Genomic DNA, 27,985 nt, shown 5'->3' with positions numbered 1-27,985 from the left:
TATATCTTGTTATTTCACTTGATGCTTAAAATTGCATGCCAATGTGTTTGTGCCTGAAAAACCCTTCCTGTTTAATTGCTTGTTTTGTTTTTATTATTTACAAGGTGGAATATATGTTGGTAAAATTTGACCATGAAAATAAGAAAGTGCGTTTGTTACTCTGTGGCGAAGAAGTTCTTCAAACACTGCAAGACAAGGGGGAGAAGATAAACCCCAAGTGAGTAGCCATTTCCAGTTTCTTTTTTTATTTTATCCGGCTGCTATGATGCTGTGCAAAATTTTGTTAACCTGGCTTAACATTCAAGTCTGCTGTTGGTAAAACTGTAAACCACAGATACTGATATTTTCAGATGAATCTGGGGTTCAGGAAGTGAAAGATTTTGAGCATACTTGCAGGCAGACCATACAGTTTTTGCTTTGAAATTACTATGCTTTGAAATTAAGGAGGATGTAATGGTGAGCCCACAGAAGTTGCAGTTTGGGTGCTTGTTTTGTCTTGCTCTGTTTTTCTGTCTGTGTCTATGCAGGAATCCATGTCCCATAAAGTACATGTGCATCTGTACTAACTCCTGTATCTCTTGACCACAAGGAGCAAGTGAGGGCTGTATAGGGGGGGCCTGTTCTGTAGGACCACTATCCCATTTTTGGAAGAACTAGAGTGTAGATGTAAGAATGGGAGGGAAGTTCTTCCCTATCCTCTCCTGTGGAAAAGCAGCAGCAGTGAACTGTATTTTCTGGTTCTGGTTAAAACCCCAAGAAACAAAGCTTGAGGCAGATGCTAAGGGTGACTGCAATTTGGTATAAACAAGTCCTGCTTATTGTACTACACAGCGACACTTGTTACTGCCAAACTGAACGTTGCTTTCTTTTCACCACTTCCTGATGGTAAGGTACATCGGAAGGTACATTGTGTCCCTCTGTCAAATATTAGGGGATTTTTCTTGCAAGTGGTACTAATTTCTGAAATTCTCACAGATAATTCATCAGTGACTCTTCTTTTGTTATAGTCACCCAACGCTCTGGAGACCAGAATATGGAAGTTACATGATTGAAGGAACACCTGGACAGCCATATGGGGGAACCATGTCTGAATTCAACACTGTGCAAGACAACATGAGGAAAAGACGGCAGGAGGCTGCTTCTGTACTCAAAGAAAATGAGGCTGTTTGCACAGTGACATCGTTTCCAAGGTGAGATGGTTGTTCAAGTGTAATGCCATGTTTCCTGTTCTCCTTATACACTTTTTCTCCTTATTTCATATAGCTATACTGTTCAATGAAATGGAGAAAACTATTATTTGATTAAAGTACTTTGGCTTTTATGTTCCAGTCATGTTTCCTAAAATTTTTATTGCAACAAGACAAGTAAATAAGCATCTTTTACATTTTTAGGTTTCTTCTATCCTGTGATAATTTTGTATTAGAAGAGAATACTAAATATTTGTAACATAAAGTGTTAACTCTAAAGAGTAGTCTACCACCTTGAATTAATACAGAAAATTATATAGAAAAGGTTTCTCTTTACCTATTTTGCAAACTGTGTTCTTTATGAGTAGCCGTTTTGCAAAAAATGGCCAGCGGGATCTATTTTTAATACTACATTTTCACTGAAGTACATGCAAGCTTCTGGTAGTTCAGGGCACCTAGACTTAGTACTTCTATTATACAATACTCTACTTACTGAATCTAGAAAGGAGAGCATCTCTCCTGGGTTAATAACACCCTTACAAAGGATAGATTTCATCCTTTTTATTGTTGTAAAGGAGTTCTTGAAGAAATTAAATTTAGAATGAACTTCATTACTTAGGAGAAACTCTATTTTGTGAAATATTCCTTTGAAATATAATTCTAGGCTGAGATTTATTACATTTGTTCTAACTAGCCTGGTCAGTGAAGTGAAGGAAGATAGTTATGCTTATAGTGGTATAAAAGTTGCTCTGCAGTAGTAGAGAAGCAGCTGGCCTTCCTGGCTGGATTCTTGTGTAATACAGAATGCAATAGCCCAAAATTCTTGCTGAGAGCGGGAACAATACAAAATATGCCTTAGCAGCAGTGGTGCCAAAATATCTGCATAATGTCCCACAAATGCTGTTTTAAGAACACTCTTTGACAAAATTGACTTTCACTTTATTAGAGTTATACTAGATGTAATGAGTTTATTTAAAGTCAGTGGTTAAGCAGTCAGTGTATTAGAGAACTGTGTTTTCTTCCCCTGCAACCTTACAGGTCCATTATGTCATTTAATAAGTTTAACATACAAATGTTTTGGTCCTGGTCTTGTGGGGAATAAAGGGAGAGGAGTTGTTAATCCCTTTGTAGATACAGATAAATCCTTTTTGCATCACTGTAGGAGTAGTACATTGGACTTCAGTGAAAGCCAGTAAGTAATAAAATGTTTATGACTTATGGGTCATTCCAAACATACTTTCATCCCTCAGAGATTGCTCTCCCTACGCTAGCCTAATTTAGTTTATTATTTCTGCCTTTTGCTATCTTCCCATTCAAGTCCTTGTTGATTTGACTGGAGTCTTGCTAACATGTATTTCTGAGGTTTCATGGGGCTGAAGTTTTTTCCACATTGTCTCTACAGTCACATGTACGTATGCCTGTGTGCATCTGGGCATGTACACATGTACATAATAAAATCTGTGCATTTGAAAAGATAAAAAAACTTATTAGTGTGCTGACAGAAGTAGGCTAAAGAAGTAAGCTTATTCAAATCAAAATAATTCAGTTAAAAGTGAACTGTTTGAAAATGCTGAAATAACAAAAATTATAGCTTAGGTACTAAATAAGTGTCCCTAGTCCCTAAATTTGTGAGCCATCACTGCTGGGCCAGAAAGTTGTTTTCTTTCTTGAGGACTGGAGGGATGCAGTTTACAGTGTAGCAGTTAGGTAAGTGATGAAGCTGGGTTTACAAGTTGTAGGACACCTTACTGAAACCAGGAAGAAGAAACAAAATTGAACATTAATAATATTCTCAGATGTGTGTTTCCTGATATTTTGAGTAGTTTGTTTGTAATTTTATCAGCTAACTTTTTTCAACTATACAAATACTAGAGCCTTTCAACACAATCTTTGCCCTTTTTACTGTGCAACATGAAGAAACCAATCTGCTGCTTTACCTCAACCTTGTCAAATGATCCTTTGTCTCAGCTGTACTGAGAGCTTATTCTTGTTTCAGGTGACTCTGAATCTTAAAATGGAGTTTCCCAAAGGGGAGGGGTGTATTCTGATTAGCTTGCATATCTCTCAGCTTTTTAAACCTAATAGCTGCAATTTTTCTTTGCTTATGACATTCGTCTCGTAGGGGTTTTCAGAGTTCTAGAAGTGTTATAAGACTTAGGATATGTGTAGCACTTGAAACTGCCTCTAATTCTTACGGAGTTGGTTAAGCCTATATTTTAAAAGGGGTAGATGGTTAAGAGTAGGGTGGATAACTTACTTTGGCAGTCAACCTGTATCCTCAAGATAAACTTGGAAGCATGGAACGCACCTGCATGTCAGTATTAATAACAAGCACTAACACACTAAAATGTATGTGTACCCCACATAGTACTGAAGTTTCCTGCTTCAGCCGCTGAAAATGTCCAAATGCTGTCTAATGATGGACTAGTGGGGTTTCTTTAAAAAAAAGGCTGTGTTAACTGCTGTGAAAGGTGGTTGTTGGCTGGCTGTCTACTAGAATCCTAATCTCTGATCATCTGACCATTCTAAAATCACAGTGTTTTCATTACAGCTTAGATCTCATTGTTGTGTTACATAGGTTAGGCTGTCCTGGATTTACACTGCCGGATTGTATGCCAACACCAGTAGAAGGAGGAGCTTCAAAATCCCTTTTTTTTCCAGATGAAGCCATAAATAAACATCCTAGATTTAGGTAAGAATATTTGAGAAATCAAATATTTTGTCTCTACCTAAATATCATAGACATATCTGCAAATTCTTTACATTACTGGAATAGAGAACACTGTAGCTGGTTGCTGCAGATATCAGAAGGACTTGGACAGAAGTGGTTGTGATAACATGTATTTTCCTTTCATAGTGTCTTAAGAAAATTAATTGTTAAGTTAAAGGAACTTTATATAATCATTCACACTGTTACGGGGCAAAAAGTGTTGATTTTGCTACTGCAAAATTGTTTCCAATTTCAAGTTCTGGGCCTAAATGCTTCCATCATGGTTAATCCAGCTCTCCCTTAGGTCTGTCACACTGACATCTCTGTACCCAGTATCTTTCCCTAGTTACTTTGAAATGTAATTCTCACTGTAAAATGAGACTTTGGCCACTGAAAATCATTCTGTTTTAAAACTAAGTATACCTTTTAACTTGGACTTGTATTCTTCAGGTCTGTAGCCTTTTATTGTTTTGTTAATATAGTATTTTGAAGTCCATCAAAATAAGACTGACTTTACTGAAGAAAAATTCAGTGTTGTATTTTTTACAGTCTATCTTAAAACTAGGAAAAGAAGCATCCTGAAGGAGTGTGCTCAAAATAAATAGAAAGTTGACATTCTGAAACCCTAAAAATTGTTTAGAAAGTAGCTGCAAAAATATTTGCATAAAGAGAAAATTTCATATCATTAAAAAAACATTTTCTGTTGTTGTAGTACGCTGACCAGAAATATTCGACACCGAAGAGGAGAGAAGGTTGTGATAAATGTACCAAGTGAGTAAATTCAGTCTTGTCTGTGTTCTTTTTCAAAATAATTGTTTAGTCTCATGCTCTGAGTTACTGAGTTGCCTGTATTTTCCACACAGTATTTAAAGATAAGAACACACCATCACCTTTCATTGAAACATTTCCTAATGATGATGGAGAAGCAGCAATGGCAACGAAGCCAGACTACATATATATGGATGCTATGGGTTTTGGAATGGGAAACTGCTGTCTCCAGGTAAAGTGCCTCTGCTTTCAAGATGTTACTACACATTGTCTTCACTCAACACTTCCCTTTTTAAGACTTGTCTTTTGTCTACTTTCACTTTCTTCAATTGATGCATTGTACATCAGTGTGGCAAAAGGGGAGATAAAAGAACAAGTGGTATGTCTAGTATTCTAGTCTTAAAATCCAACTGTGTTGGGGTTTTGTGGCCAGGTTTTGCTAGCAGAGGGGCTGCAAGGGTGGCTGCTGTGAGAAGGTGCTTCTTCAATGAGAAGGGGGCCTCTCCCATGTCCAACAGAGCCAATGCCAAGACAAACCCACCAGTGGCCAAGGGTGAGCTCACCAGTGACAGTGGTAGCACCTCTGAGGTACATAGAGCAAGAAGGAGGGGAAAAACTGTGCAATGACACTGCAGGTAAAGATGGGAATGAGAATATGTAAGAAGAACAGCTCTGCAGGCACCAAGGCTAGTGGAGAAGTAGGGGGAGGAGATGCTCAAGGTGACAGAGCTGAGATTCCCCTGGAGCCTGCAGTGAAGATCATGGTAAGGCAGGAGGTTGGCATTGGAGCAGAGATCCACCTGGAGTCCCTGGAGGACCCCCCCCCTCAAAAAGGTGGATGCGTGAAGGAGGTAGGACCTGTCACCCCATGGAGTACACCTGCTGGAGCACTCAGTTCCTGAAAGATGAACCCTGTGGAAGGGACCCATGTTGGAGCAGTTAATTAAGTGTAGCCCATGAGAAGGGCTGTTGTGGTTTAAACCCAGACAGCAATAAGTACCATGCCATTGCTCCCTCATACATACATATACCCCCTTGCCCCTGGTGGGATGAGGGGGAAAATCAGAAAAAGCTGAGACTTGTGGGTTTGGATAAAAACAGCTTAATTAATTGAAATAAATTGAAAAACAATAACAGTGGTAATGAAAATAAGGGGGGGGGGTGTGGAATAAAACTTGAGAAGAAAGTGATGCTCAGCAGGGCAGGTGCTCACAATCTGCTGACAAATGCTCAGCCTGTCCCCAAGCAGCAATTGGCCCCTTCCAGCCAACTCCCCCAGTTTCTGTATTGAGCATGATGCCATATGGTATGGGATATCCCTTTGGCCAATTCAGGTCCCAGCTGTACTCCCTCCTGGCTTCTTGTGCAGCTGCTCACTGGCAGAGCATGGGAAACTGAGATGTCCTTAATTTAGAATAAGCCCTGCTCAGCAAGAACTAAAACATCACTGTGTTATCAACATTATTCCTGTACTGAATCTAAAACACAGAACTATACCCAGCCACTAGGTACAAAAGTAAGTATCCCAGCTGATTCTAGGACAAAGACTCATGTTGGAGCAGTGAACATATTCATTTGGAGGACTGTCCCAGGGAAAGGACCCCAACGCTGAAGCAAGAGTGTGAGGAGTCCTCCCCCTGAGGGGGAAGGAGCAGCAGAGACAATGTGTGGCAAACTGACCACAGCTCTCATTCCTCATTCTTTTGCACTGCTGGGAGGGGAGAAAGTAGAGAATTTGGGAGTGAAGTGGATTTTAAGATTTAGTTTATATTTCTCATTGTTCTACTCTGATTTGACTTGTTATAAATTCACTTAATTTCCCCAAGTCAGGCTTGTTTTTCCTGTGACAGTAATTGGTGAGTGATCTCCACCATACCAAGCTGGATCAGTGTTGATCTGCTGGAGAGTAGGAAGGCTCTGCAGAGGGACCTGGACAGGCTGGATCAATGGGACAAGGCCAGTTGTAGGTGGTTCAGTAAGACAAAGTGCTGGGTCCTGCACTTTGGCCACCACAAGCCCATGCAGAGCTGCAAGCTGGCGACAGAGTGTCTGGAAAGCTGCCTGGTGGAAGAGGACCTGGGGGTGCTGGTTGACATCCAGGATCATGAGCCAGTGTGTGCCCTGGTGGTCAGGAAGGTCAGTGACATCCTGGCCTGTATCAGCAATAGAGTGGCCAGCAGGAGCAGGGCAGGGATTGTCCCATGTTCTCAGCGCTGCTGAGGCCACACCTCCAGTGCTGGGTCCAGTTCTGGGCCCCTCACTGTGAGAGAGACATTGAGGGGCTGGATGAGTCCAGGGAAGGGCAGTGGAGCTGGTGAAGGGTCTGGAGCACAAGTCCTGTGAGGAGCAGCTGAGAGAGCTGGGGGTGTCTAGCCTGGAGAGGAGGAGGCTCAGGGGAGACCTTACCACTGTCTACAGCTGCCTGAAAGGAGGCTGGAGCCAGGTTGGGGTTGGCTTCTTCTCTTGGGTAGCCAGTGCCAGGACAAGAGGAAATGGCTTCAAGCTGCACCTGGGGAAGCTTAGTTTGAACATCAGGAAGAAAGTCTTCAGAGAAGGCGTGATTAGATACTGGAATGGGCTGTCCAGGGAGGTGGTGGAGTCACTGTACCTGGAGGTGTTTAAGGAAATACTGGATGTGCACTCAGTGCCATGGTTTAGTTGGCCAGGTGGTGTTCAGTCATAGGCTGGAGTCAGTGATCTCAGAGGTCTTTTCCAATCTAATTGATTCTGTGTTGTCCCCTTGGCATTACCTTGATTCTTAAGCCTTCTGTTACATTTTCTCTTCCCTGTCCAGCAAAAGAGGGGTTAATTAAATGGCTTTGGTGGATATCTGGCATCCAGCCAGGGTCAGTCCGATACCACCAGGTTTATTTGCTTGCTTTATGGGGTTTTTTTTCTAATTTTTTTTTTGCTAATACTCAAACATAATTGGATGACTTGCTGAGACAGTTTCTTGAACTGGTCAAACCACATTTGATTAAGCACCTGCTCCTGAAACTCCAGCAATTTTTGGGTGTGAAAGGTCATCCTCCACTCCAGTCATCTTTTAGGCATAACCAAAGGACACTGCAGAGATGGAAACTGAGCTGTCTTGTAGGAATGGGAGAGGTTTATTAGTTACTCATTTGGGTGTTTTCCTTCTTCTGCACCCTTAGAGCATCAAAAGCAGGGAGTGAAGAGGTTGTGGGAATGTTTTTAAAAATTAGTAGCTTTCTGCTTTTGTTTAATTTTATTTAATTTACAAACATCATGAATTCCTATATAAAGTTTCTCATTCTTAAATATTTTTAGCTATCTGCTAAGGACTTATCTTCTCACTGCTTTGTACCACAAATCTACCAAATCCATGTGGGTAGTTGTCTTCTCTGACTGTGTGATGGAAGATGTTTTTGATTCTGTTTTCTCTCATTTGAACATGCCCACTTGCTATGTTTTTTAGTAATTTGCCTGAGTTATTCCTGTCTTGCAGTATCTTCCCTTTAAATCCAGGTGCTGAATATTAAGAGTGCTTTAATCCTTTCATTTTTTGTTTGCTTTAAATGTTTCCCTGATGCTGGGCACTAACACCTTAGGTAATCCTGGTGTATTTGATAAAATTTATCAAAATTTGATAAAATGTGCCTGTTGCCACCAGTCTTGGAAGCAGAGCTAGGAAGAGGCTAGTGTTAACTCTCTATAGGATTAAACTCTCTAGACTTCTTGTTTCATAGCAAGGACAGAAAACCTCATAAAAAGCACTCCCTTTGAGAAACTACAAAAGCTGTATAAAAGTTCTTGACAGGTACTACATATGGTTTCTTGTCACTAGGGCAAATCAGGGTGAGATATCTGATGAGATAGTAAAGTGTACATAATACTCTGTGGTTTTACAAGGTGTTACTTTGTCATGGTTTGTTTTATACCATATCTTATTTAAGATCAATAAAAGAAATCCAGCCTTACTCAGTCATTGTATGCATTTTAAAAACATTATTAAAGAAGTACTGTTTTACTATTGCATACTGCTACATTTTATTATTACATTATGGTAGTAAGTGGCCAAATTCAAATTTGGTAGCCCTGTAATCATCAAAGGGAAAAATGAAAAAGCTGGCAGCTGCTTCTGTTTCAACTGATAATTCCTGATAACTGGCTAGAAGAAAACATGTATTGCCCACCTATTTTTGTAAGGTAATTTGTAGTATATATACTTCCTTTTGTGTTTGGGGTGTGGTCTGTTGGTTTGGGTTTTGTTCCTTTTTTTTGTACTGCACACCAAGCTACCACTTGGTTTGATGCATTTCCAGAGGTTAAAATAATGTCCTGATGAGCTTGGGCTGGGATGGCCTGCACTGGCAGAGCATGTAGCCCTTCTGGAGAAGATAGCCATGCTCTTTTCCTCTCTAATGGGACATTTGCCTAGAAACCATGTTGAATCTCAGATTTAATGTGGTTTGGAATAAACATAAAAGGAAAGGGGAAGCAAATATCACTGTATGGGGTAAGACTGTAGGGGTTCTGTCAACCCACCCCCACATCATCATCAACACCCCCTAAAAATCCATCACTGAGGCACCAGTGAGCTTAGGAGTTTTGGAGGGATTTGTTGGTTGGGTTGTTTTTTTAGTCTTTCTTGAGGTGCAGTTTGGTTTAGTGGCAAGCTGAGATGAAAATTTGTGCTTTGGGGGTCATTCTGTTCCAGTGGCCTCTCTGTGGTAGGGCTTCCAAAGCATTAATGCCTTCTGCAAATAATATTTATTTTATATTTTTTTGCTGGGTTCTAGCCTCTGATACAGAAAAATATGGACTTTTTATGTATATATATAATGAAAGTTACAGTAGACATACAGATACTCATTTTTCCCCCACAGTTTTTCAGGATTAAAGGCATCTTGAAATGTTCTTTAAAACAGGATTAGCGTCACGTAAAACAAATGTTAAATCTACAATAGAGTCTTGACTGTTGTTCTAAGTAAGTAGGTTCCTGGCTTACTTCCTGGAGGTGCATTACTCACCCATGTGTATTCTAGATGTTAACTCAGGTTTTTTTGATTCTGGCAAGTGCCTGTATATTCAGCCTCACCATAGAAGCATTATGGTCTGAAATCTTTTAATGAACATGAAAGTGGTATGGAAAGAAGCTTGTAATATAAATACTACTGATAGGTGGGGCAGAAAGGTGTCCAAGACTTAGGGGGAAAACCCACACAAAACCAAACAAAAAACCCTAAAATTTTCAGTATATGAATAATTTTAATATAGACTTGATTTTAAATCTAGGAAGACTGTGCTTGTTGTATGATGACAGAAATTTGATAGCAACTGTACATCTTCCAACAGGTAACTTTTCAGGCTTGCAGCATTTCTGAAGCAAGGTATCTCTATGATCAGCTAGCTACGATTTGTCCCATTGTGGTAAGTAATGGACATCTGTCAGATGAACTCTTCCTTGGTAGCAGAAAGCATTGTATATTAAAAAAATAATACCCAAATTGCAAGCTCACAAATTGGGTACTCTGGGAGAAGACTCTTTCTAGGTTGCCATGTGAGTCATGTTAACTATTTAATGTGCAAATGACACCGAAAACAGATAATATCTGTTCCTTCTTGGTCCTTGTGTCTATTTCTTCCTCTCTGCTCTCACTCCCACATGTGTGAGACTCTTGCTGAATAGTTTTAGAACTAGATTTGGGCAGATTTCATGAAAGCAAGGCAATCTTGCTCCTTAAAACAATTTTTGATTTTTCAACCGGTGTTGAAAACCTTCTGGTGCTACAGAGGATTTCAGCTTAAGTTGTTTAAATCTGTCCCTTTTATGAGCATGTTGTCATAAACAACTGTTTATAACAGGAGTTATGAAACTAAAGTATCTGTCTGGTCTGAATGATGAGTACATCCTGCCCTGAGTGAGGTATGTTCCAGCTGTGTTACTAAGGTGCTTGGCCAAACAAAAATAAACAAAATAAAATGATTGCCAGGTGAACTTCGGAAGTGAGCAAGCAGAATACTTGCTGATTTGTCTCTAAAGTGCTTCTACCAGTGTAATTTTTGCATTCCTTAAATGCTGATCTGTAGAGGTGAAACCTTTGAAGAGTGTCAGAAGCCCCTTCAGGAATGCTAACGCTTGACCCAGGCATTTTTAGGAGGCAGGAGTTGAGATATTTCTCAATTATATGGGCTTTGGCTGGGTGTTAAACTGAAATATATATATTTCAGTTCCTTCTGGATCCCTTTCCAGTGGGGTTGTATTTTTGCTTTTGGTTCCTTGGCCTGTCCTTTGTTTTGATGTCAGGCTGTTCCATTTTAGATGGCGCTGAGTGCTGCGTCTCCATTCTACAGAGGCTACGTGTCTGACATTGACTGTCGCTGGGGAGTGATCTCCGCTTCCGTGGACGACCGAACGCGCGAGGAGCGAGGCCTGGAGGTCAGTCAGGGTACCTAGTAGCTGTCTGGGGTTTTTGGGGCAAAAAAGTTAAGTCTCCTTTAGCATCAGATTCTGCTTGTGCTTATCAAATCTCTAGTGAGGGAATGTGATGGTCTTTGTGGTAAATACAGGAAAGATGGTGTAAACACTCGCCTTGGTTGGTCAGTTTGTGTTAACAAGCAGATATTTTTAATTAGGTATGGAATCCCAGTCTTCCACAGCTAGCTGAAAAGCACCCCAGTGATGAAACTTTCTAATTTATGCTTGAGCCTGAAAGGAAAAAATTGCACTAGATTAAATAGTGGGTGCTGCTGAGTAGCATAAACTAGAGCTAAATCAAGAGAGTTAGGTATCAGAACTTGTAGAGTTTCTCTAAGCAGGAATTTCCATTCAATGCACTTACAAAATTACATAAAATAAATAATTTTTTAATTTACTTGAAATATTTCTTGAACTCTACTTATTTTAAGGGCATCTCTAACAGTGTGCACATAGTGAAACAGCTGGTATATGTTTGCTGCCAGGTGCTTGGGGTGATGGCATATTACATCAGGAAAACATTTCTACATCTAGAGAATTCTAGTAAATGTGTGATGACTGATTTTTTGTTCAGATATATATGTCTGCAAACAAAATAGTCATAATTCCAGAATCACTTTATATTGAGCCTATTTAAGACTCGTGCTTTTAATAATTTTAATTGAGGTGGTAGGGGTTTTTAAATAGGGTAATAATTCTCAACATAAGTGTCATTAGTGAGCAAAACTTAGGTAACATTGTTAACAAGCTGTTAAAATATTGTATTCTTAAATTATATAGCCACTGAAGAACAACCATTATAGAATCAGTAAATCCAGATATGATTCCATAGACAGTTATCTATCTGAATGTGGTGAGAAATACAATGACATTGATTTGACAATAGACAAAGATATCTACGAGCACCTAATAAAGGAAGGTAAGTGTTTGCTTCATTATGAGCAGGTTAAGAATTATGTTTGCAGTGTGTGGGGATATTTTACTGTTTTTGTTGTTGTTTGTTACAAACATTGTGCAGCCCTCAAGAGTGATTCATACTCAGGAAGTAGCTGTGCAGAGTGGTCTTAAGAGTTTTTTTAAAAAGGATTCATTTGTAACAGAAACTGTCCCTAATGCATCAAACTGAATTTCTCAAGCTGGAATTCATGTTTTATTTTTATGGAGAGAGCCAGACTGGTTTAGGAAACTGGGCACAGAATGCATCACAAAACAGGAAGAATGGTAGCCACACCAATACTCAGCGGCCATTTCCAAACAAGAGCCTGTTTGATTTGGGGGTTTTTGCTCTTTTTAATCATTTCCTTCCTTCCTGAAGTCATCACTGTAACAGGATGTGGTGGGCTGAGGTAGCACTGCAGTGTTAGATGTTTACAGTCTTGTAAAAAAAAAAATTCCTGGAGCCTGTTTCGATATGTATGAATTGTTTGTTTGAATTTTCATTTTGTAGGTATTGACCACCTTTTGGCACAGCATATTGCACACTTGTTCATTCGAGACCCATTGACTTTGTTTGAGGAGAAAATACATCTAGATGATGCAAATGAATCCGACCATTTTGAGGTTATGTCTAATTTAGAGGAATTTAATAAATATATGTATATAATTGCTTATCTTCATAATAGTAAATTGGAGGATGGCTGTATTAGCTAAATTTTTTTTATTAATTTTTCACTTCAGGTAGTTTTGTAGCATATGACTTTGCAGTTATAAGCACATTCATTTATTCATTTTATCTTTTATTTAGAAGGTGATGGCTTATACTTTAAACTAAATAAAATATGAGGAGCCTATGCTGTGTGTATGAGTGAGCCTATAGCTATGTATATAAATGTTAAAGGAAACTGTCAATTTTTAAAGCTTCCTCCAACCTGGTTTGTATTTTATTTATGTAGAAATCTCTCTTTTACAGCTTTATGGGTGATAGCTGTGGTAGCGTTAGGCCTTTTTAGTTCAGGATGTGTCAGCCCCTCAAGAAAAAAATAAAGTCAGCTGCATGCCAGTCTCTTAGTGTCCTGTACATAATACTCAACCCAAACAGCATGAGAAAGTACAACATATTTGCTCCTAGGTTGGGTAGTTGTACTGTGGGCTTTAGGAAATTACAGCACTTACTTGGGAACCACTTCTCTAACCTGCTATGCTGTTCTACAGAAAACACTGGGACTCTAGTTATCTGCTTATTTTTCTTCAATTATATTATAGAGTAATGTGCTTCTTGATTGTGACAGATTATTTCATGTGCTTTGCAGAATATTCAGTCTACAAACTGGCAGACAATGAGGTTTAAGCCGCCACCTCCAAATTCAGATATTGGATGGAGAGTGGAATTCAGACCTATGGAGGTAAGGAAGACATCAGTATGTACAAGAGCACATTTCCTTTTAAGTGGAAAAGTACCAGGCATTCTGCCATCCAGTATCAAACTCCTGTTACTTGTGCTGTGTTTTCTCCCCTTTGATTCGCTAGATGCAAGTGAAGTGGACAGCACTATTTAATCAGACATGGACGGTGGGAATGTAACTGACAGGAGAATCCACTGCAGTACATCAGTGCATGCTAATGGATTTGGGGTGATGGGGAAAGGAATTAGGCTTGTATTAAAGCAGCAGCAAACAAAGCCCCATTTAGCTTCTAGAGACTGTATTTCTCTAGTACATTTCCTGGTACTGAACAATTCCACTGTCACAGTTCTGGTTTTTTCACAAAGTGCTTTTATTCTATAGTTGTCTGTTTATAAGCTCTCTGAATTTAATCCTTTTAGAGTGGAAATTTAAATGCTACTATACTTCTGTAATTAGAGAGCCTGAAGGTGCAGGTTATTAGTCTTTTGAAACACAAGCATGCTTTGCATCGAATTGCAGGGTTGAGTTTGTTGCAGCATGTGCGTGCTTTGTGCGCTGGAAGTCGGTGCTGGTGACGGCGCGTGTGGATCGCCCCTCGGCGAGTACAGCGTGTGTGAACACAAGTGCCAGCATGAGCTTCTGAGCCAAACTGGCCCAGACTGTCCTTGCACAAGTGTGTTTCCACTAAGTAATTGAATCTCTACTCCTTTCATGTCTAGGTCCAGTTAACAGACTTTGAGAATTCTGCTTATGTTGTGTTTGTGGTATTGCTAACCAGAGTGATTCTGTCATATAAGCTGGACTTTCTCATTCCTTTGTCCAAGGTAGGTGTGAAAGGTCAGATCTGTTAGAGCTAAATGTAATGAATCAAGTCTGATTTTTATCCCCTGCAAGCTAGGAAATAATATTTGTCCACTTACAGAACAGTCATTTTTCTCTTCCTGTCAGTTTTCATCTGTACCAGTACTTTGAATTCATTTAAACTCTACAATATTAAACAAATATTTTACTGCTGTCTCATGGAATTAAACATAGACAAATGGTGTAGGAATTTCTGTGATGCCTAGCATTGAAGTACTGCAGAAATGTTAAGAAATAGCATTGTCACAAAGCTGTTTTGAGGCTGGGAAAGGGCATGTTTCCCCCATTTTTACATGCAGGGGAGAAATATGTGGAACTCAAAATAAGAACTTTACACTTATCTTAACATGAATATTGCCTGTGTCTTATGTTCTTACTCTGTTTTGTTTATATTGAGTCGGGGGGGGGGGAAAGAAGGAATTCAGCATGCTTAGTGTTACACGGTATTTGACTGGAAACAAACACTGCTGATTCTGGTCACAACTGTGGCTTGTCTTTAGACAGACAAGCCATGCAAAATGTACTTTTTCCTTAATCTTGCTCTCACAATTGCTGAACTGTTTTGTGTGAAGCTGTCCATGCATATCCTTTTTCTGAGGCACCTGACCAAAAAATGTCTTTTTAGATGGACATTCCTGTGATGTTATAGGTAGCTTTAAAAAAGATATTGTAGGGCAGGAGGCTTTTGACACTATGCTAGAAAATCTAGCATAGCTATAGGCATCCTGTGGTTTTTCATAGTTTTTTAAATTAAAATGGAGAAAAATATTGAAGTCATAAATTTAGAGTAATCATAGCATACATACATGGTATGATTTGATATGACTTCTAAAAGGAGATGTCAGGGAGTTCAGACTCCATGAATAATGCAGCAATTTAACAGATTACATAATTACGTTGTTATTTGAGTGTCTCAAAAGCACAAAAATTTTAACTGCCAGTTAAGAGTGAATAAGAGATCAGGTGCTGAAAGAACCTGAACAGAATTGGAGGGCTGGGGGGCTTAAAATTGCTTGAGCTTGCCAAGCAATTTGGCAGGTAATACAACACAGAATTGCACAACCATTGGTAAGCCTGCCTCTTTCAAGTAAAATAATAGGGGGTTATGGGGCTAATCTCACACTAATCTTGACTGTCTGATTGAATGTGGTTGAACACTCATCAGCTGGGATTGGAGTTCTTTCAAACTTTCAAAACAACCTGTTGTGTAAATAGGTTTCATAATATAAAATTAATTGAAAACAAAGGTTTGAAAGGTAAGAAGTAAGCAAAGATTTTGTATAGCCTTTAGTTAAATATCAGACAAAGAATTCAGCAAATTATATCTCTTTTTCTGAAGACAGTATGGTAAAGCTAATTCCAGAAGCTGTATGATGTTAATTAATTCCCTGAGAACACACCAACCAAAGAACTTGGACAAAATCTTCCATCCGGAAAGGCAGAGCAATGCTTATGTCATTTGCAGAGCAAATGTTGTAGTTTGGGGGACTTTGGAGAAGCGTGAAATTAAGAACTTTTTTTGCTGGCAGTATTAAGTTTAAATAGCAAACATGTTTGGGATGGAATAGATAAATTCCCATACAAACTTACTTGAATGCTGTTTCTGAATGATAATCCTTCTAAAGATAGTGATGATTTTGTTAATCAAAGCAGAAAATTATGGCTAGGGAAATTGAAATTCTTTTCTTCCATACTTATTTAAATTGCATCTAAATATGCAAAGTAGTCTTCCAGAAGGGATGTAACCTGTTAATTGTAACTGTTCCTGTGTTTTCATCCAAACTGAAATGAGCATAGCATGTTCTAACACGATACCATTACCTGTTCTGCTGGAGACCCAGTTTCATAAAATGTCATCTCTTGGTGGGTTTGTCCTGGACACTGACAAATAAAATAAAATTTAGCTTTACAGTTTGACCCTATGTGATAAAATAGTAAGAAATATAGTACCTATTTCAACTTATGAAACACAAATGTGACAGTTTGGTAGAATCCTGCTTTTCTAAAATGTCTCAGATCTCTGAAATTATTTTTTTTGCCAGGTGGATGAAAACATGAAGGTGGCCCAGAAAAGAGATGCTGTACGACAGGGAATGTTTTACTTCAGAAAAGATATATGCAAAGGTATCACATCAAGTAATCTGACTAACATTGTTGTGGATGTTTAGCACATCTTGGCTTTTAACCATTATTTTCCTTTCCCTTTGTCACACGCGAAGGTGGAAATGCTGTTTTGGATGGATGTGGCTCTGCACAGAATGGGACAGGCACTGACACAGAAGAGTACACCTTAATGAGCATTGACACAATTATCAATGGGAAGGTAATAGCCTCTTCTACCTGGAACACATTCTATTCTACCCTCCCAGAAACCAGACTGAGTGTGTTTTATGCTGATTCTGTTCTCTTACACAGGAAGGAGTCTTTCCTGGTTTGATCCCAATTTTGAATTCCTATCTTGAAAACATGGAAGTGGATGTGGATACAAGATGCACCATCTTAAACTATCTGAAGCTAATCAAAAAGAGAGCCTCTGGTATGTTTGATATTTTTGGACACTAACTTTCTTGACATTTTTCTACTTTCAGTTGGATAAGACTGATGGGACCTGTGGATGTCTCATTAGCTGTTGAATCATTAGAGCAAAGGACTGGAGTGTGTTCTCTGGCTTAAATTTTGACCTGTCTGCTTTTATTCTTTAATGTTTAGTGATCCATTTTAGAACTTATATTCAGAGTAACTGATAGAGTAACAATCATGGTTTAGAGGGTAGTATGTACCCAGTCCTCGATTTTGCTTTTCAGCACCATTTACTGCTGTTTTGCCACTGTGTTGTCCACTTTGTAGTAGTTTAAACATACACTAGTCCCCTTTGCCTTGTCATTTGAGTGTTGTAAGAGTATTTGAGGCTGGGTCTGATAGCTTGCCTGATATGACCGGTGTGACTCCAAAGCATTCATAAGTGTAAACTCAGGTCTGCTAGACCATGGGACCTAGACTTTAGCTCACTGATAAGAAGGTCCTTCTGTAAGTAGCAGAACTTCCTCAAGGCAGAGCAGAGCAGGCTCTTACACAGTCGTTCAGGACAGGTGTATAACGACTGTTTGTGTTTCTTCTTACAATGCAGCAGTGTAATGAGTAAAAGATGCAGGCTAAACTTAATTCAGAGCTGTGTGCTTAGCTCAGTCTGCACCAACTCTTTAACTTTTCTGTGTAAATCCCCTGCATAACTGTATTGATGTAAATTTAGCTAGGTGGTTAATTATAGCCTCCCAAGTCAATAATGGGTTTTTTTCTTAGCCCTCTCCCCCCCCGCCAAGTTTTAAACTGAAGTGCTGCATTCCTTTTTAATTCCTGAAAATTGCTGTAGAAGCTTCTAGGTAAAGACCTTTCCAAAGCTGAGGTGGAAATCAGGACTTTGTCTTAACTGGTAATTCACTACTTCAGCAGTTCTTCAGAATGGTAACATGCTTTTAAACATTCCCTTGTCTGTTGTTTGTGGGTTTTTTTCCTTCAGAGAAATGATCTTGAGAAAACAAGGAATCCATAACTGTAGCAGGCCTTTTTCCTAAGGCCTAGTGACCAGCTGCAGGTGTTCCCCACCAAAGAAAAACTTTGCTACCTGGTGCAACGTTACAGTCATTGCAAAAGTCAGCTCCTGTATTTACACAGACCTAAAAGCTGTGAGAGTGAGGTTGATAAGAGTGTAGGGTTTATAGTTCAGGTCTTATGAACTGAAATGACTTGTAAATGAAGCTTCTTAAGAACTAGAATTCACAGAATAAAAAAGTATTAGGTATTGTATTACTGTGCCATGATGTTTCTCATTTTTAAGCTTTGGATTATTCCAGTTTACCCTTGCTCTTAAATCAAATGTTCCTTATCCACAGCCTGTTTAGTATGAGTCATATCTGCAAAGAGTGGCCATTTTTCAGATTTCTCCAATGGTGAGCACAGCATTCATGAGTTAAGAACACCGACACTTTAGTTGTTGTGGGTGTAACCTTGCACTGGCATAATTCATTTGAGCTTCAGTCACCTCCTCTCTTGCAGCACAGCAAGGTATTTCCCTCCTGGTCTCTATAGCTGGTGTGTGACTGCTGCCACTCAGTGAGAATACAGATTTGCTAGGCAAACAGCAGCTGCTGACCACCACCAGTTGTTGATGAAAGCAGTACTGAGGTAGCAGCATCAAGTGATCCTTGTCCTGGTGTGCTCTCCTGGCTGCCTGCAGTGCAGTAATCACAGAGCTTGATGAGCATTCACAGATGTGATTTCCATGATCTTTGCCTTGTCTTTCTTGAAGCAGTTACACTTTTGCTCCCCCTAAAGTCATATAATAAGAAATTACACAGTTTTATTATATATGCTTTTTGAAAAAAATAATTCTGTAGTTTTTCATGTTTAAATGCTCTTCACAGTTACTCCATGATACACATTCTAGTTCCTGTGTTGTAGGATCACGTTTATCTACTCATTTGTCATCAGCATTCATAATTGTGTGGACCTCTCCAGTATATTGCTGCTTCTGAACTTAAAATTCCCTTTGCCTCTCCTTGCCTGGAAGGTGTCTCACACCTTCTGTCAGTCAGTGGTGCCATACTCCCATGAGTACCTCTGCGGGCTGCCGGCTGTGCTCCCAGTGGAGCGTGCAGGGGGCGAGGCTGGGCTGCCTGGCCACTAGGTGTCCGTGTTGCTGTGCCCTGGACACTGCCCGGCTCCTGCAGCACTGCCTGCACGCCTTGCGCTTCAGCCGCGTCTCTCCCTAAGCTTCACTCCGCTCATCTCCTGCCTCCACTGACTTTCTTGCAGGCCCCCTGCTTCTCGTTGGTGTCAGAAAGTTTTCAACTTGAGTTTTTAGTGCCTTCAACAAATAAAGCCTCTTGGGTAATTTTTTTTCCTGGCTTTTTATGTAGAAGTGTAAACTCTGGCCTCATTCCTTTAAAACATTACTTCTGTTTTTTGAAGCACATTTTGATTTCTAGTAACGTTTTTATTCTTCTTTTCTTCCTAGTACTTTTCTGCAATTTTTCTGATTTATCTTCATGTACATCTGTTTAAGACCACTGCTAGGATATTTTTTAATAATGTTGGATTATTTTTACTTTTTATTTGTGTGTTCCTTGATGCTTTCTCTAACTTGATTCATCTTGCTTTTTTTAATATTCTTAAGGCAAAGACTTCTCTAGTGGAAACCCTTGACTCTTTCCACTCTCACAGTGAAGCTGATGTTCTGGTAGCTAGCCATGCAAGTTTTTCTAGGCTCTTTGAGCATCCCATCAGCCCATCTTAATGTCTTAACAGTCAGAATTACCTTAAATTTGTTAATATTTGCTTGCATGTGCTGCATTCACGAGCAAGATTCAGCAGCCTGGACTCTGGTGTGCAGCCAGCCCCCAGCTGCAGCCTCATGGGGATGCCAGTCTCCTGCAAGTGGTGTGTGTCATTCAGTGACCTTTTACAGAGGTGCTGGGGACCCTTAGGTACCTGCTGACCAACCCAAGAACTGTGGAGTGAAGCAGAGGCACTGTGTACAAACCAGAAGTTGGTATAATTGAGAACCAGCCTATTTTTTGCTAGAAGCTGCCAGAGGGAGAAAGAATAATAAGCCCAAGTTGATTGATCAAAACTAGCAGCTCAGTTAGATGGATCAACTACAAACTTATTTTATATAAATGTAGTAGTGCAGAGGTGTCTGTGGATTCATCTCAGCCAGATTCTCTGTTAAATGAACTGTTTAAGACCTCTTGCTGTACAATCTGTTAGTAGCACTTGTTCCAGTTGCTGCATCTCTCTGCATTGTATCATTTGAACATCTGAAAGTTGGAAAATTGCACCAGATAAGTGTCTTTTGGACCATCAGGGATATGCCAGCTTAATTGTGCCACAGTTTAGCCATATTTGAAAACAAAAAAGTATAGGAATGTATTTCTCATGAAAGCATGGGCTACTCATTAATTGTGTTTATAGTGCACAGAACTTTAGGTGTTCTACTGCTGAATTAGATGTATAAACTGTGAAATTTAATTTCCTCTTGCCCACAGGAGAATTAATGACAGTTGCTCGATGGATGAGGGAGTTCATCGCACACCATCCGGACTACAAGCAGGACAGTGTGATAACTGATGAAATGAATTACAGCCTTATGTGGAAGTGCAACCAAATCGCTCAAGGCCAGGCAGAGTGTCCTGAACTATTGGGGGTAGGATTTAATAAGAAACAAAGTGGAAATAAAACTGATTCTTTGTAATGAATGAATGAATGAATGCTTCTTAAATAATAAAAAGATTAAGCCTTTTAGCAAAGCACTAGCAAAGATACTGTGAATCTGGTACAGTTTCATGGTGTGAAGACCAAAACAGGGATACTGCACTATAAAATGGGCCAATCTGCCTAAATATTCATTTAAGGCATCCTAAATAGGCATATTCTTATTGTTAAGGTTTATACAATATACATGTAAATAGTAAAATATTTTTATGATTAACATCAATGTATTTTAATAACATTGTAACTAAGGTTATTGTGAATTAGCTTGTAACTTTTTTATGCTTAATATAGAAAGAAAAATTGTCATGAACAGCTTTGTAAATGTAATGGTACTTGTATATTATATGCATTCCAGTTACTGAATGTTTACTGTAATTTTTTTAACCTGGAATGTGCTAAGTAATTTACCTTATTGTGTAAGAAAAAAATCCTTCTGGATCTACCTGAATCACAGATACTTCTTCCTTCCATTGGGTTTTGAAAGTATGTAAGAACAGACAAATACATGTGCATCCGAGTTGTTAATCTTACAGTAGTTTCTCAGTTGCCACAAGACCTTCATCCACTTGTAAACTCTAAAACTCAGAGGAACAGATCTGTCTTTATTCAGATAATGCAAGTCAGCTTCCCTGCAGATGCAGTTATTTTCTTCCCCTCTGAAATAAGCTGCATGATGTCTCAGTTCAGAAAATCTGACCGATGATTTTGCAAAAAAGTGGTAATGGGAGATGTGTCAAAAGGAGGAGGAAATGAGAGCTGGACATACAGCTCTCTTCACAAAGGAACCAGAGACACCTGCTCTGGACTTCAGCCTGCTTGACTGCTCTTCTCCCACACTGCTGCTGTTCCCATGGTCAGCAATGACTGCAGCACAAAACCAAACTTCTGTCCATTCTTCCTGAAGGTTGAGTTTCTCATTTTGTCATTTTGTCAATTATAAATATTTTTGTCAGCATGTTTATTTTCTATAAGGTAATTTATGTAGGTGGCTGGGATTACCTACATAGCTGTAGTTATGGACAACTTAATCCCTTCTAGAAAACAGTTTAAAGAGAAATTTTGGAATTCACTAATCCTTTAAATTGGAAGCTGGTGCTGGGAGTGACTGTAATCTATTTAAATTCAGCCATTGCATCTGTAAATAAAGCAAACTTAAGGGGCCTTTTTGATTTAGCTTCTTAACTGATTTCTAAAAGTGAATTGCATTAGGGGTAGAACATGCAAAGCTTATGGAAGCATATAAAAATACCTAAGATCTCATGATTTTTTTTAAAAGAACTAATGGAGAAACTGCAGTGAGAGGTGCACCAAGAAGCTTTTATGTACTGAATTACACTTCATTCTGTGTTCACAGGTGTGCTTTAGAGAATAAAAAGAATACTCTTTCTCTGCAGTGGTGAATTTGTTTTAATTAAGATGTAGGCATATGCTAATTTAGTTTCTGTAATAAGGAAATAAAAATAAAATTTGCAGTATCTGTTGGTCACTTGCATGACTTGAACCCACATTTTTAGATTCAAAAAAGGAGGAGTTGCATACCTGGCAGGTATGCAACTCACCCAGATTTAATTTGTTCACAGCGGAGCTTCTCAGGACTCAGACAAATGGTCTAACACTCCTACAGCAAAGAAACCCTTGCTATTGTTAAAATTGTAGCATCTGTCTGATGGCACAGCATGGAGCCACTATGCTTGGAAAACCCTTTAAAATAGTTGGAATGGTTTTCTGCTGGTACTGCTTCAATGCATGTCCTTATTCCCTTTCAGTTGACATTGAATCTCCCTTCTGGCCAAATATGTGTCCTGTAAGATACAGAACATTTTGTCATGATGCCTTAAAGGTTGTGGCTGGAAGTTTCCCTCCTGATTTCTTATGTGCATGTTTCCAGAAGGGATGAGTGAGATCAAACACAAAGCTGCTTCTGGTTTTTGAGACATGCATGGTTGCAGTGTCTAAGCGTTGTACATTCACTAAATGAAGAGTTCAGGTACGTGATCCAGCCTGTTTTTTATAGTGTGGTGAAGGCTGTCAGTGCAAACCAGAGTTGCTGCAGGGACAGGGGGCAAGCTTTGCCACTGTCTTTGGATACAGCTTAGAGGTGGCTGTGTTCTGGTGGCTCTGTGCACACTGAGGTAAAGAAGCAAACCCTAGTCCAAGCCTCAAGCCCTGGCTGGCCTTTTGCAGAGAGCATGAGAAACTTCTTTGGGCTATGCATGCAGGACTTTTGGTTCTGCAGTCATGAAATTCTTTCATGGAAATGATGACCTTCCCATCAATCGTAAGCAAAGGGAGAGGAAGAAATATCAGGCACCTGAGGCGGATTGTGATTGATTCCTTGCCCAAAGACTGGCTGTGCATCAGTCATGGCACTTTCAGTGATCATTGTGTTGGCCCCAGTTCAGCCCCAGTAATGTACTTCATGCCTTCCACTCCGTTTTCAGCTAGGAGATCCCATTGTGATCTCCAGAGCTCTTGATGCTATGAAATCCGATTCCAGTTTTCTCTTGCATCAGACTATTTATGTTCAAGTGTCTGTTTCTGAATTATTATAGCCATGCTTTTATCATGGCCTGCATCCTTAAAATGTCTCCTTTTATATGTGCACAGAGCTCTGCAAGCAGCTTGCCTTTTTCACAGTGGTGCAAGCCTGCTCCAGCCTGGGTTCCTCCCTCCACGGGACCACAGGTCCTGCCAGGAGTCTGTGCCATTATGGATTTCCCACAGGATTCCAGCCTCCTTTGGGCATCTATGTGCTTTGCTGGGGGGTCTTCTAGGTGCTACGGATGAATCTCTGCATCACCATGGACCTTCATGGGCTGCAGGGGCACAGCTGCCTCACCATGGGCTGCAGGGAGTCTCACCTCTGTCACCTGGAACACCACGTTTCCCTCCTATTTCTCTGACCTTGGTGTCTGCACAGTTGTTTCTCACACATATTCTCAGTCCCCTTTTCCAGCTGAGTGCTGATGTTCAGTTTTTTCCCTTTTTCTTAAAAATGCTATTCCAGAAGCACTACCACTGTTGATGATGGGCTCAGCCTGGGCCAGCAGCAGGTCCATCATGGAGCCATCTGTCCTTGACTCTGTTGCACATGGGGGAAGCTTCCAGCAGCTTCTCACAGAAGCCACCCCTGTAGCCTGCCCAATACCAAAATGGGGCCATGCAAATCCAATACAGTGTTCCCTGGAATAAGATTCCCTTAGAAATGGGAATCTCCTTGTAAGGTTCTCCTAGTCAGGAAAAGTCAGGAAGGCTTTGCAGGCTGCAACGCTTTCTGCCCATTCCCTCTCAAGTATGAGGATCCACTCTGTACAGCAGTGGGAGCAGCAAATGCAGGTTTCTGCAGCTTGTGTAGCAGCATTGTGTCTCCTTTTGAACAAAGCAATGTTTTTCCCAAAGAAAAGTGTAACTGTAAATGCTGGCTTATGAATTGAACAACTGGGCAAGATACTATGGCTTATGTTAAGTAAGAAATGGCTATAAACTCTTCTCTCAGTCTTTGAAAACAATGTTAATTTAGTAATTTAATTTAGTTACGTATCACAAAGGTACTCCAAAGTTACACCTCTGAGACAAGACACAAAGGGAAAACTAAAATAATGCTGACAGTGAGAAAGTAAAAAGTAAATTTTCCTTCACTTCCCAGTGAAGGAAAGTTAAAATAATACCCAGAGTCACATTGTGCCCAAAAAAATAAGTGTTGGTACAAAAAGTGATGGCTCCTCATCATTGACTTCTAAGAGTTTGTGTTCTGGCCAGAAAAATGCTAGTTTATAAAATATTTAAGCAACAACAATTGTTCTTACTCTGGAAAAAGTCCAAGCTCCTATTAAATGCAATTAGATCAAAAGTAAGCAGATTTTTATCTGTTGGTACAGGGTGATGGTACAGATTTTGATGAAAGATCTTAAGGAGTGCCTTGACTACAGCCAGTCTGTGTGGCAGTGAGGAGTTGCTTGCTGCGTGTTGCTCTGGCAGGTCATGTTCAAAAGAGGTGACTGGGGCAGGGAAGAGGAAAGAATGAAGGAGAGAAGCCTATTACCATCCTGAGAGTTCCATTTTCTCCCTACTCTTTGATTTGTGCTGGGGAAGCATCTGTGCCAAGACGACCTCAAGTTCTCCAGCATTTTTCAGTTAGGTTTTTTCTTTCCCTTCAACCATTTTCTAGCTTGGACTATATTCCTTCCCGTCTGTTCCCATCTGTGCATGCACAGGCAGAGCTGGACATCTAATCCTTGCCAGCTTACTCACCACATGGGCATTCAGAGGCCAAGAACTTAGAGTGTTTTTCTTGGCACTGCAAGGGACTGGGACTCCTTGCCCAGAGACCGTCACACAGCTGCCTAACGAAAAACAGGAAAGCCTTCCAGCAAAAAAAATACCTCTCTGCTGAGGGGAAGCAAGACTTGGCATCACCCACATTTCCTACCTTTCATCCCACTCTGCAGCATTTCTGTGCATTATTCATCCCACTGGCATGAGTTACAGGCATCTGATTCTAAAGAGCAGTAGGACAGAGGATGGCATGGGATGTTAGTGGAGGCAGGCCAAGCTGGCAGCCAGCTCTCCAGACCCCCCAGACTGTGGAGAGCAGGAGATGGGGCTGTTGTACTCTGGCTCAGACACAAACTGAACCACTGAGCACAAACCACTTCTGCCTTTAACTTCTCACCCTGGCAGGGTGAACCAGAGCAATGCCATATAAACTCCGATGTGATCCCTGGGCCTTGGCAGCACGACCATTGCCAGCAAAATGAAATAACCTTGGCACAGAGAGCAGAAAGCCAGGCAGGATCCTCGCTGGGGTGTGCTCAGGGCACAGCAATGAGGTCGAACAAAGCTCATTGCTAAGGCCAGAGCCAGCCCTAGGTGTCCTCCTGAGGTAAGAGGCACTGCAGTGAGCTGGGAGAGAAAACAGCTGTTCTGGCCGAAGGGGGATTCCAGGTCCAAATCCTCTGTGGATTTATGCCCAAGTAGCCACTCACAGGTTAACCCATGAACTCTTCCCCATGGGGTCGCACAGCAGAGCAGTCGTTATTCCTCTCCATCCCTGCGGCATTCCTGCTGGGAAGGGGCAAACAGCAGATGAAGCCAGTGGTGGGGCTGCTTGGGGACACCCAGCTGGGAGCTCTCCAGGCACATGTGCCCCATAAGCAGGGCAGACCTCTGTGTGTTTAAAGAGCACTCCAGACCAGTGTGTCCCTTTCCAGCGTTTGGTTTAGACACACAATTGCTGGGAGCAAAACTGCCATGGTCCAAATTAAAACATGTAACATTCCAGTGCTTCCGGACATGACACATCCTGAACAACCGTGTGAGGTGAAGAGGTGAATTCCCCATTTAAATGCAGTTTGCTCCTGCTCTTAAATAATAATTTCTAGACAACAAACTTACTCACTCTTTTAAAAAAAAATCTGCCCAGGACTCCTTAGAGAATGGCATAAAACAATGTATTTCAGATTTTTGTCTTTTTCCCTTTACTTCTAGTGCAGCCCAATTGGCACACATCCCACAGCTTCTTGTGGAGGAGGGATGCAGCTGTTTTTAGAGAAGCATGTGAAAAGCAGAGCTCCAGAAGGGAGTTTCCACATATCCCTAGAAATTCATTCTGGCTTTTCACTTCCCACTCATCACAGCACATGTGGTGTCATCAGTATCTGGCCATTCCCACTCAGGCCACAGGCACTCAAAGAGGTGGCACAGTTAGGAAGAGAGAAGGTAGCCAGGCATCCCACTTCAGTCCCTCCAGCTGTGCGCTGGCTTCCAGAAACATGGCATGTTTGGCCTTGCTTTTAACTGATAAAGTGTGATGCTTGCCCTGAACGCCAACACAGTGCTATGACACATTTTCTCATCCTGCCTCAGAAAATCAAAATCCACAGAACAGAAAGGAAACTGAGAGGATTACAACTGTGCAACAAGAGTGTCCAGGGAAAATCCCAGCAGGCTGCTGTGTTTCTCACTGAGTGCCTTCTGTACTCAGATGTTTGCAAAAAGCTCTGTACAAGTTTTCAAGATGTACCACAGCAAGCTACTCTCCAGGAAGAGGAACACTTCTTCCAGGACCACGCGGTCCAGAGGGGATCATCTGTTAGGCACACCAGTTGTCAGGACATCACCAAAAACTGTTTCCAGCTCTGCTTTCATCCTGAAAGGGGGGATTTATCTCTTTTTGTCCTGATGCAGCCAAAAATTTGTAGTGTGTCAAAACTTTGGTGCCAAGCACATTTACTGGTGCAATGCCATGCTACGGCACCCAACCAAAGGCACAGCATGGGTCTGGAAGTGCCCACAGGATGATGTGAGGTGTTGAGTTTGATGCTCTAATTGCAATTAACGTTATGATGAGTTTTATCATCAAACTGCACTGTCTTTACAACTTTTCCTTGGCTGTGCCTAGAGTTTGAGAGAGATGACATAGTGACAGCCTTGCCCATCCATTTCCTATCTTTTAATGACAACAAATACAGAATGTGTACAAACTTGGTTTGTCTTAGCTACTTCCTTGTAAACAACTTTTACTGGTGGAGCCCACTGGCTCAAAATCAGCCAGATTGGAGATTCTCCAATACCTGTCATGAAAAAACACCTCTGGGCTGTGTCCTGGGACACCGCAGGTGGCATGTGCTCCCAAGAGGGCGTTACAGACTCTTGAGAAATCACTGAACACTAGTGCTGTGTCTTCATGGCATACCTCCAGCTGGAGACCAGAGCTGTGACAGGCCCTACAACAGGAACTGGTGATTTAGCAGCAACTTTCAAAAACTCTTTCAACGGGGCAGGAAGCACTGATGTAACACCAAGTTCCCAGTTTTGAAACCTGCCTGATGTTTTCTGTGGGGATAGGAAAGGAAAAAATCTGAACCACATGTACCCAGCATATCCCAGCTTCTCTGTCCAGGTGTTCCCAGGAGCTCTGCCTGCTCCAGGAAGCAAAGCTATACCTAGTCAAGAGAAATTGCAAAGATGTTTCCCTTTTCCAGGGGAAAAGGCTAGCTTCATCATTACTTCCCTCTCTGCCAGCCTTACCTTCTCCTTCAGGACCACACCCTTCCTGCCCCCTCCTCTCCCCAGACAGCACATCTCCGTGCTTGTTTCTTGTCTGACTGACTGCTTCTATGGCTCCTGAGTAAGCTCTGCCTCTGCCTGCCCCTCTGCAGCTCCGTGTCAGCAGCCCCACACCCATGGGATGCACAATGGGAGGCTGTGCCTGCTTCCACTACCCAGGTGGTGGAAGAGACACAGAAAACCTGGGAAGCCAGGCATGGGCATGAGCCACACAATGGTCCTCTTAAAATGCCTCATTACTTAACATCATGAAGGAAGACTGCAAGGCTTATGCAGCCTAGACTTGAGGACAGAGTGCACAAGTTACAAGTTTGTGTGTGGTTTTTTTTGTCTATGG

General features: G+C 40.8%; 1 protein-coding gene and 1 long non-coding RNA gene across 5 annotated transcripts in view; one reads left to right on the top strand and one right to left on the bottom strand.

Moving 5' to 3' along the window:
* The window catches only part of GCLC (glutamate-cysteine ligase catalytic subunit), a 36,071-nt gene extending 14,098 nt beyond the window's left edge, over nucleotides 1–21,973 (top strand). For both annotated transcript variants that reach the window (XM_064412187.1, XM_064412188.1), the window contains exons 2-16: nucleotides 105–217; nucleotides 1,008–1,190; nucleotides 3,766–3,879; nucleotides 4,610–4,668; nucleotides 4,761–4,897; nucleotides 9,985–10,059; nucleotides 10,952–11,068; nucleotides 11,888–12,026; nucleotides 12,555–12,667; nucleotides 13,357–13,449; nucleotides 14,169–14,273; nucleotides 16,353–16,434; nucleotides 16,530–16,633; nucleotides 16,726–16,846; nucleotides 20,355–21,973. In XM_064412187.1, coding sequence (XP_064268257.1) covers nucleotides 105–217; nucleotides 1,008–1,190; nucleotides 3,766–3,879; nucleotides 4,610–4,668; nucleotides 4,761–4,897; nucleotides 9,985–10,059; nucleotides 10,952–11,068; nucleotides 11,888–12,026; nucleotides 12,555–12,667; nucleotides 13,357–13,449; nucleotides 14,169–14,273; nucleotides 16,353–16,434; nucleotides 16,530–16,633; nucleotides 16,726–16,846; nucleotides 20,355–20,560 — 1,761 coding nt within the window. In that variant the 3' untranslated portion in view covers nucleotides 20,561–21,973. The remainder of the gene's footprint in view (nucleotides 1–104; nucleotides 218–1,007; nucleotides 1,191–3,765; nucleotides 3,880–4,609; nucleotides 4,669–4,760; nucleotides 4,898–9,984; nucleotides 10,060–10,951; nucleotides 11,069–11,887; nucleotides 12,027–12,554; nucleotides 12,668–13,356; nucleotides 13,450–14,168; nucleotides 14,274–16,352; nucleotides 16,435–16,529; nucleotides 16,634–16,725; nucleotides 16,847–20,354) is intronic.
* Nucleotides 10,981–27,985, bottom strand: part of LOC135296181 (uncharacterized) — a 28,631-nt gene continuing 11,626 nt past the window's right edge. Inside the window, exons 3-4 of one of the 3 annotated variants that reach the window (XR_010358231.1) lie at nucleotides 16,132–16,191; nucleotides 10,981–11,093 (exon numbers count right to left, since the gene is read on the bottom strand). This is a non-coding gene — a long non-coding RNA (uncharacterized LOC135296181). Of the gene's footprint in view, nucleotides 11,094–11,890; nucleotides 16,192–21,011; nucleotides 27,415–27,985 lie in introns of those variants that run through there. The other 2 variants (XR_010358229.1, XR_010358230.1) reach the window with 2 other exon arrangements.

This window comes from Passer domesticus, chromosome 3 (assembly GCF_036417665.1).
Source record: "Passer domesticus isolate bPasDom1 chromosome 3, bPasDom1.hap1, whole genome shotgun sequence".
Classification (NCBI taxonomy): Eukaryota; Metazoa; Chordata; class Aves; order Passeriformes; family Passeridae; genus Passer; species Passer domesticus.
The sequence above is the reverse complement of the archived record's forward strand: the minus strand, read 5'-3'. Positions and strand labels throughout refer to the sequence as shown.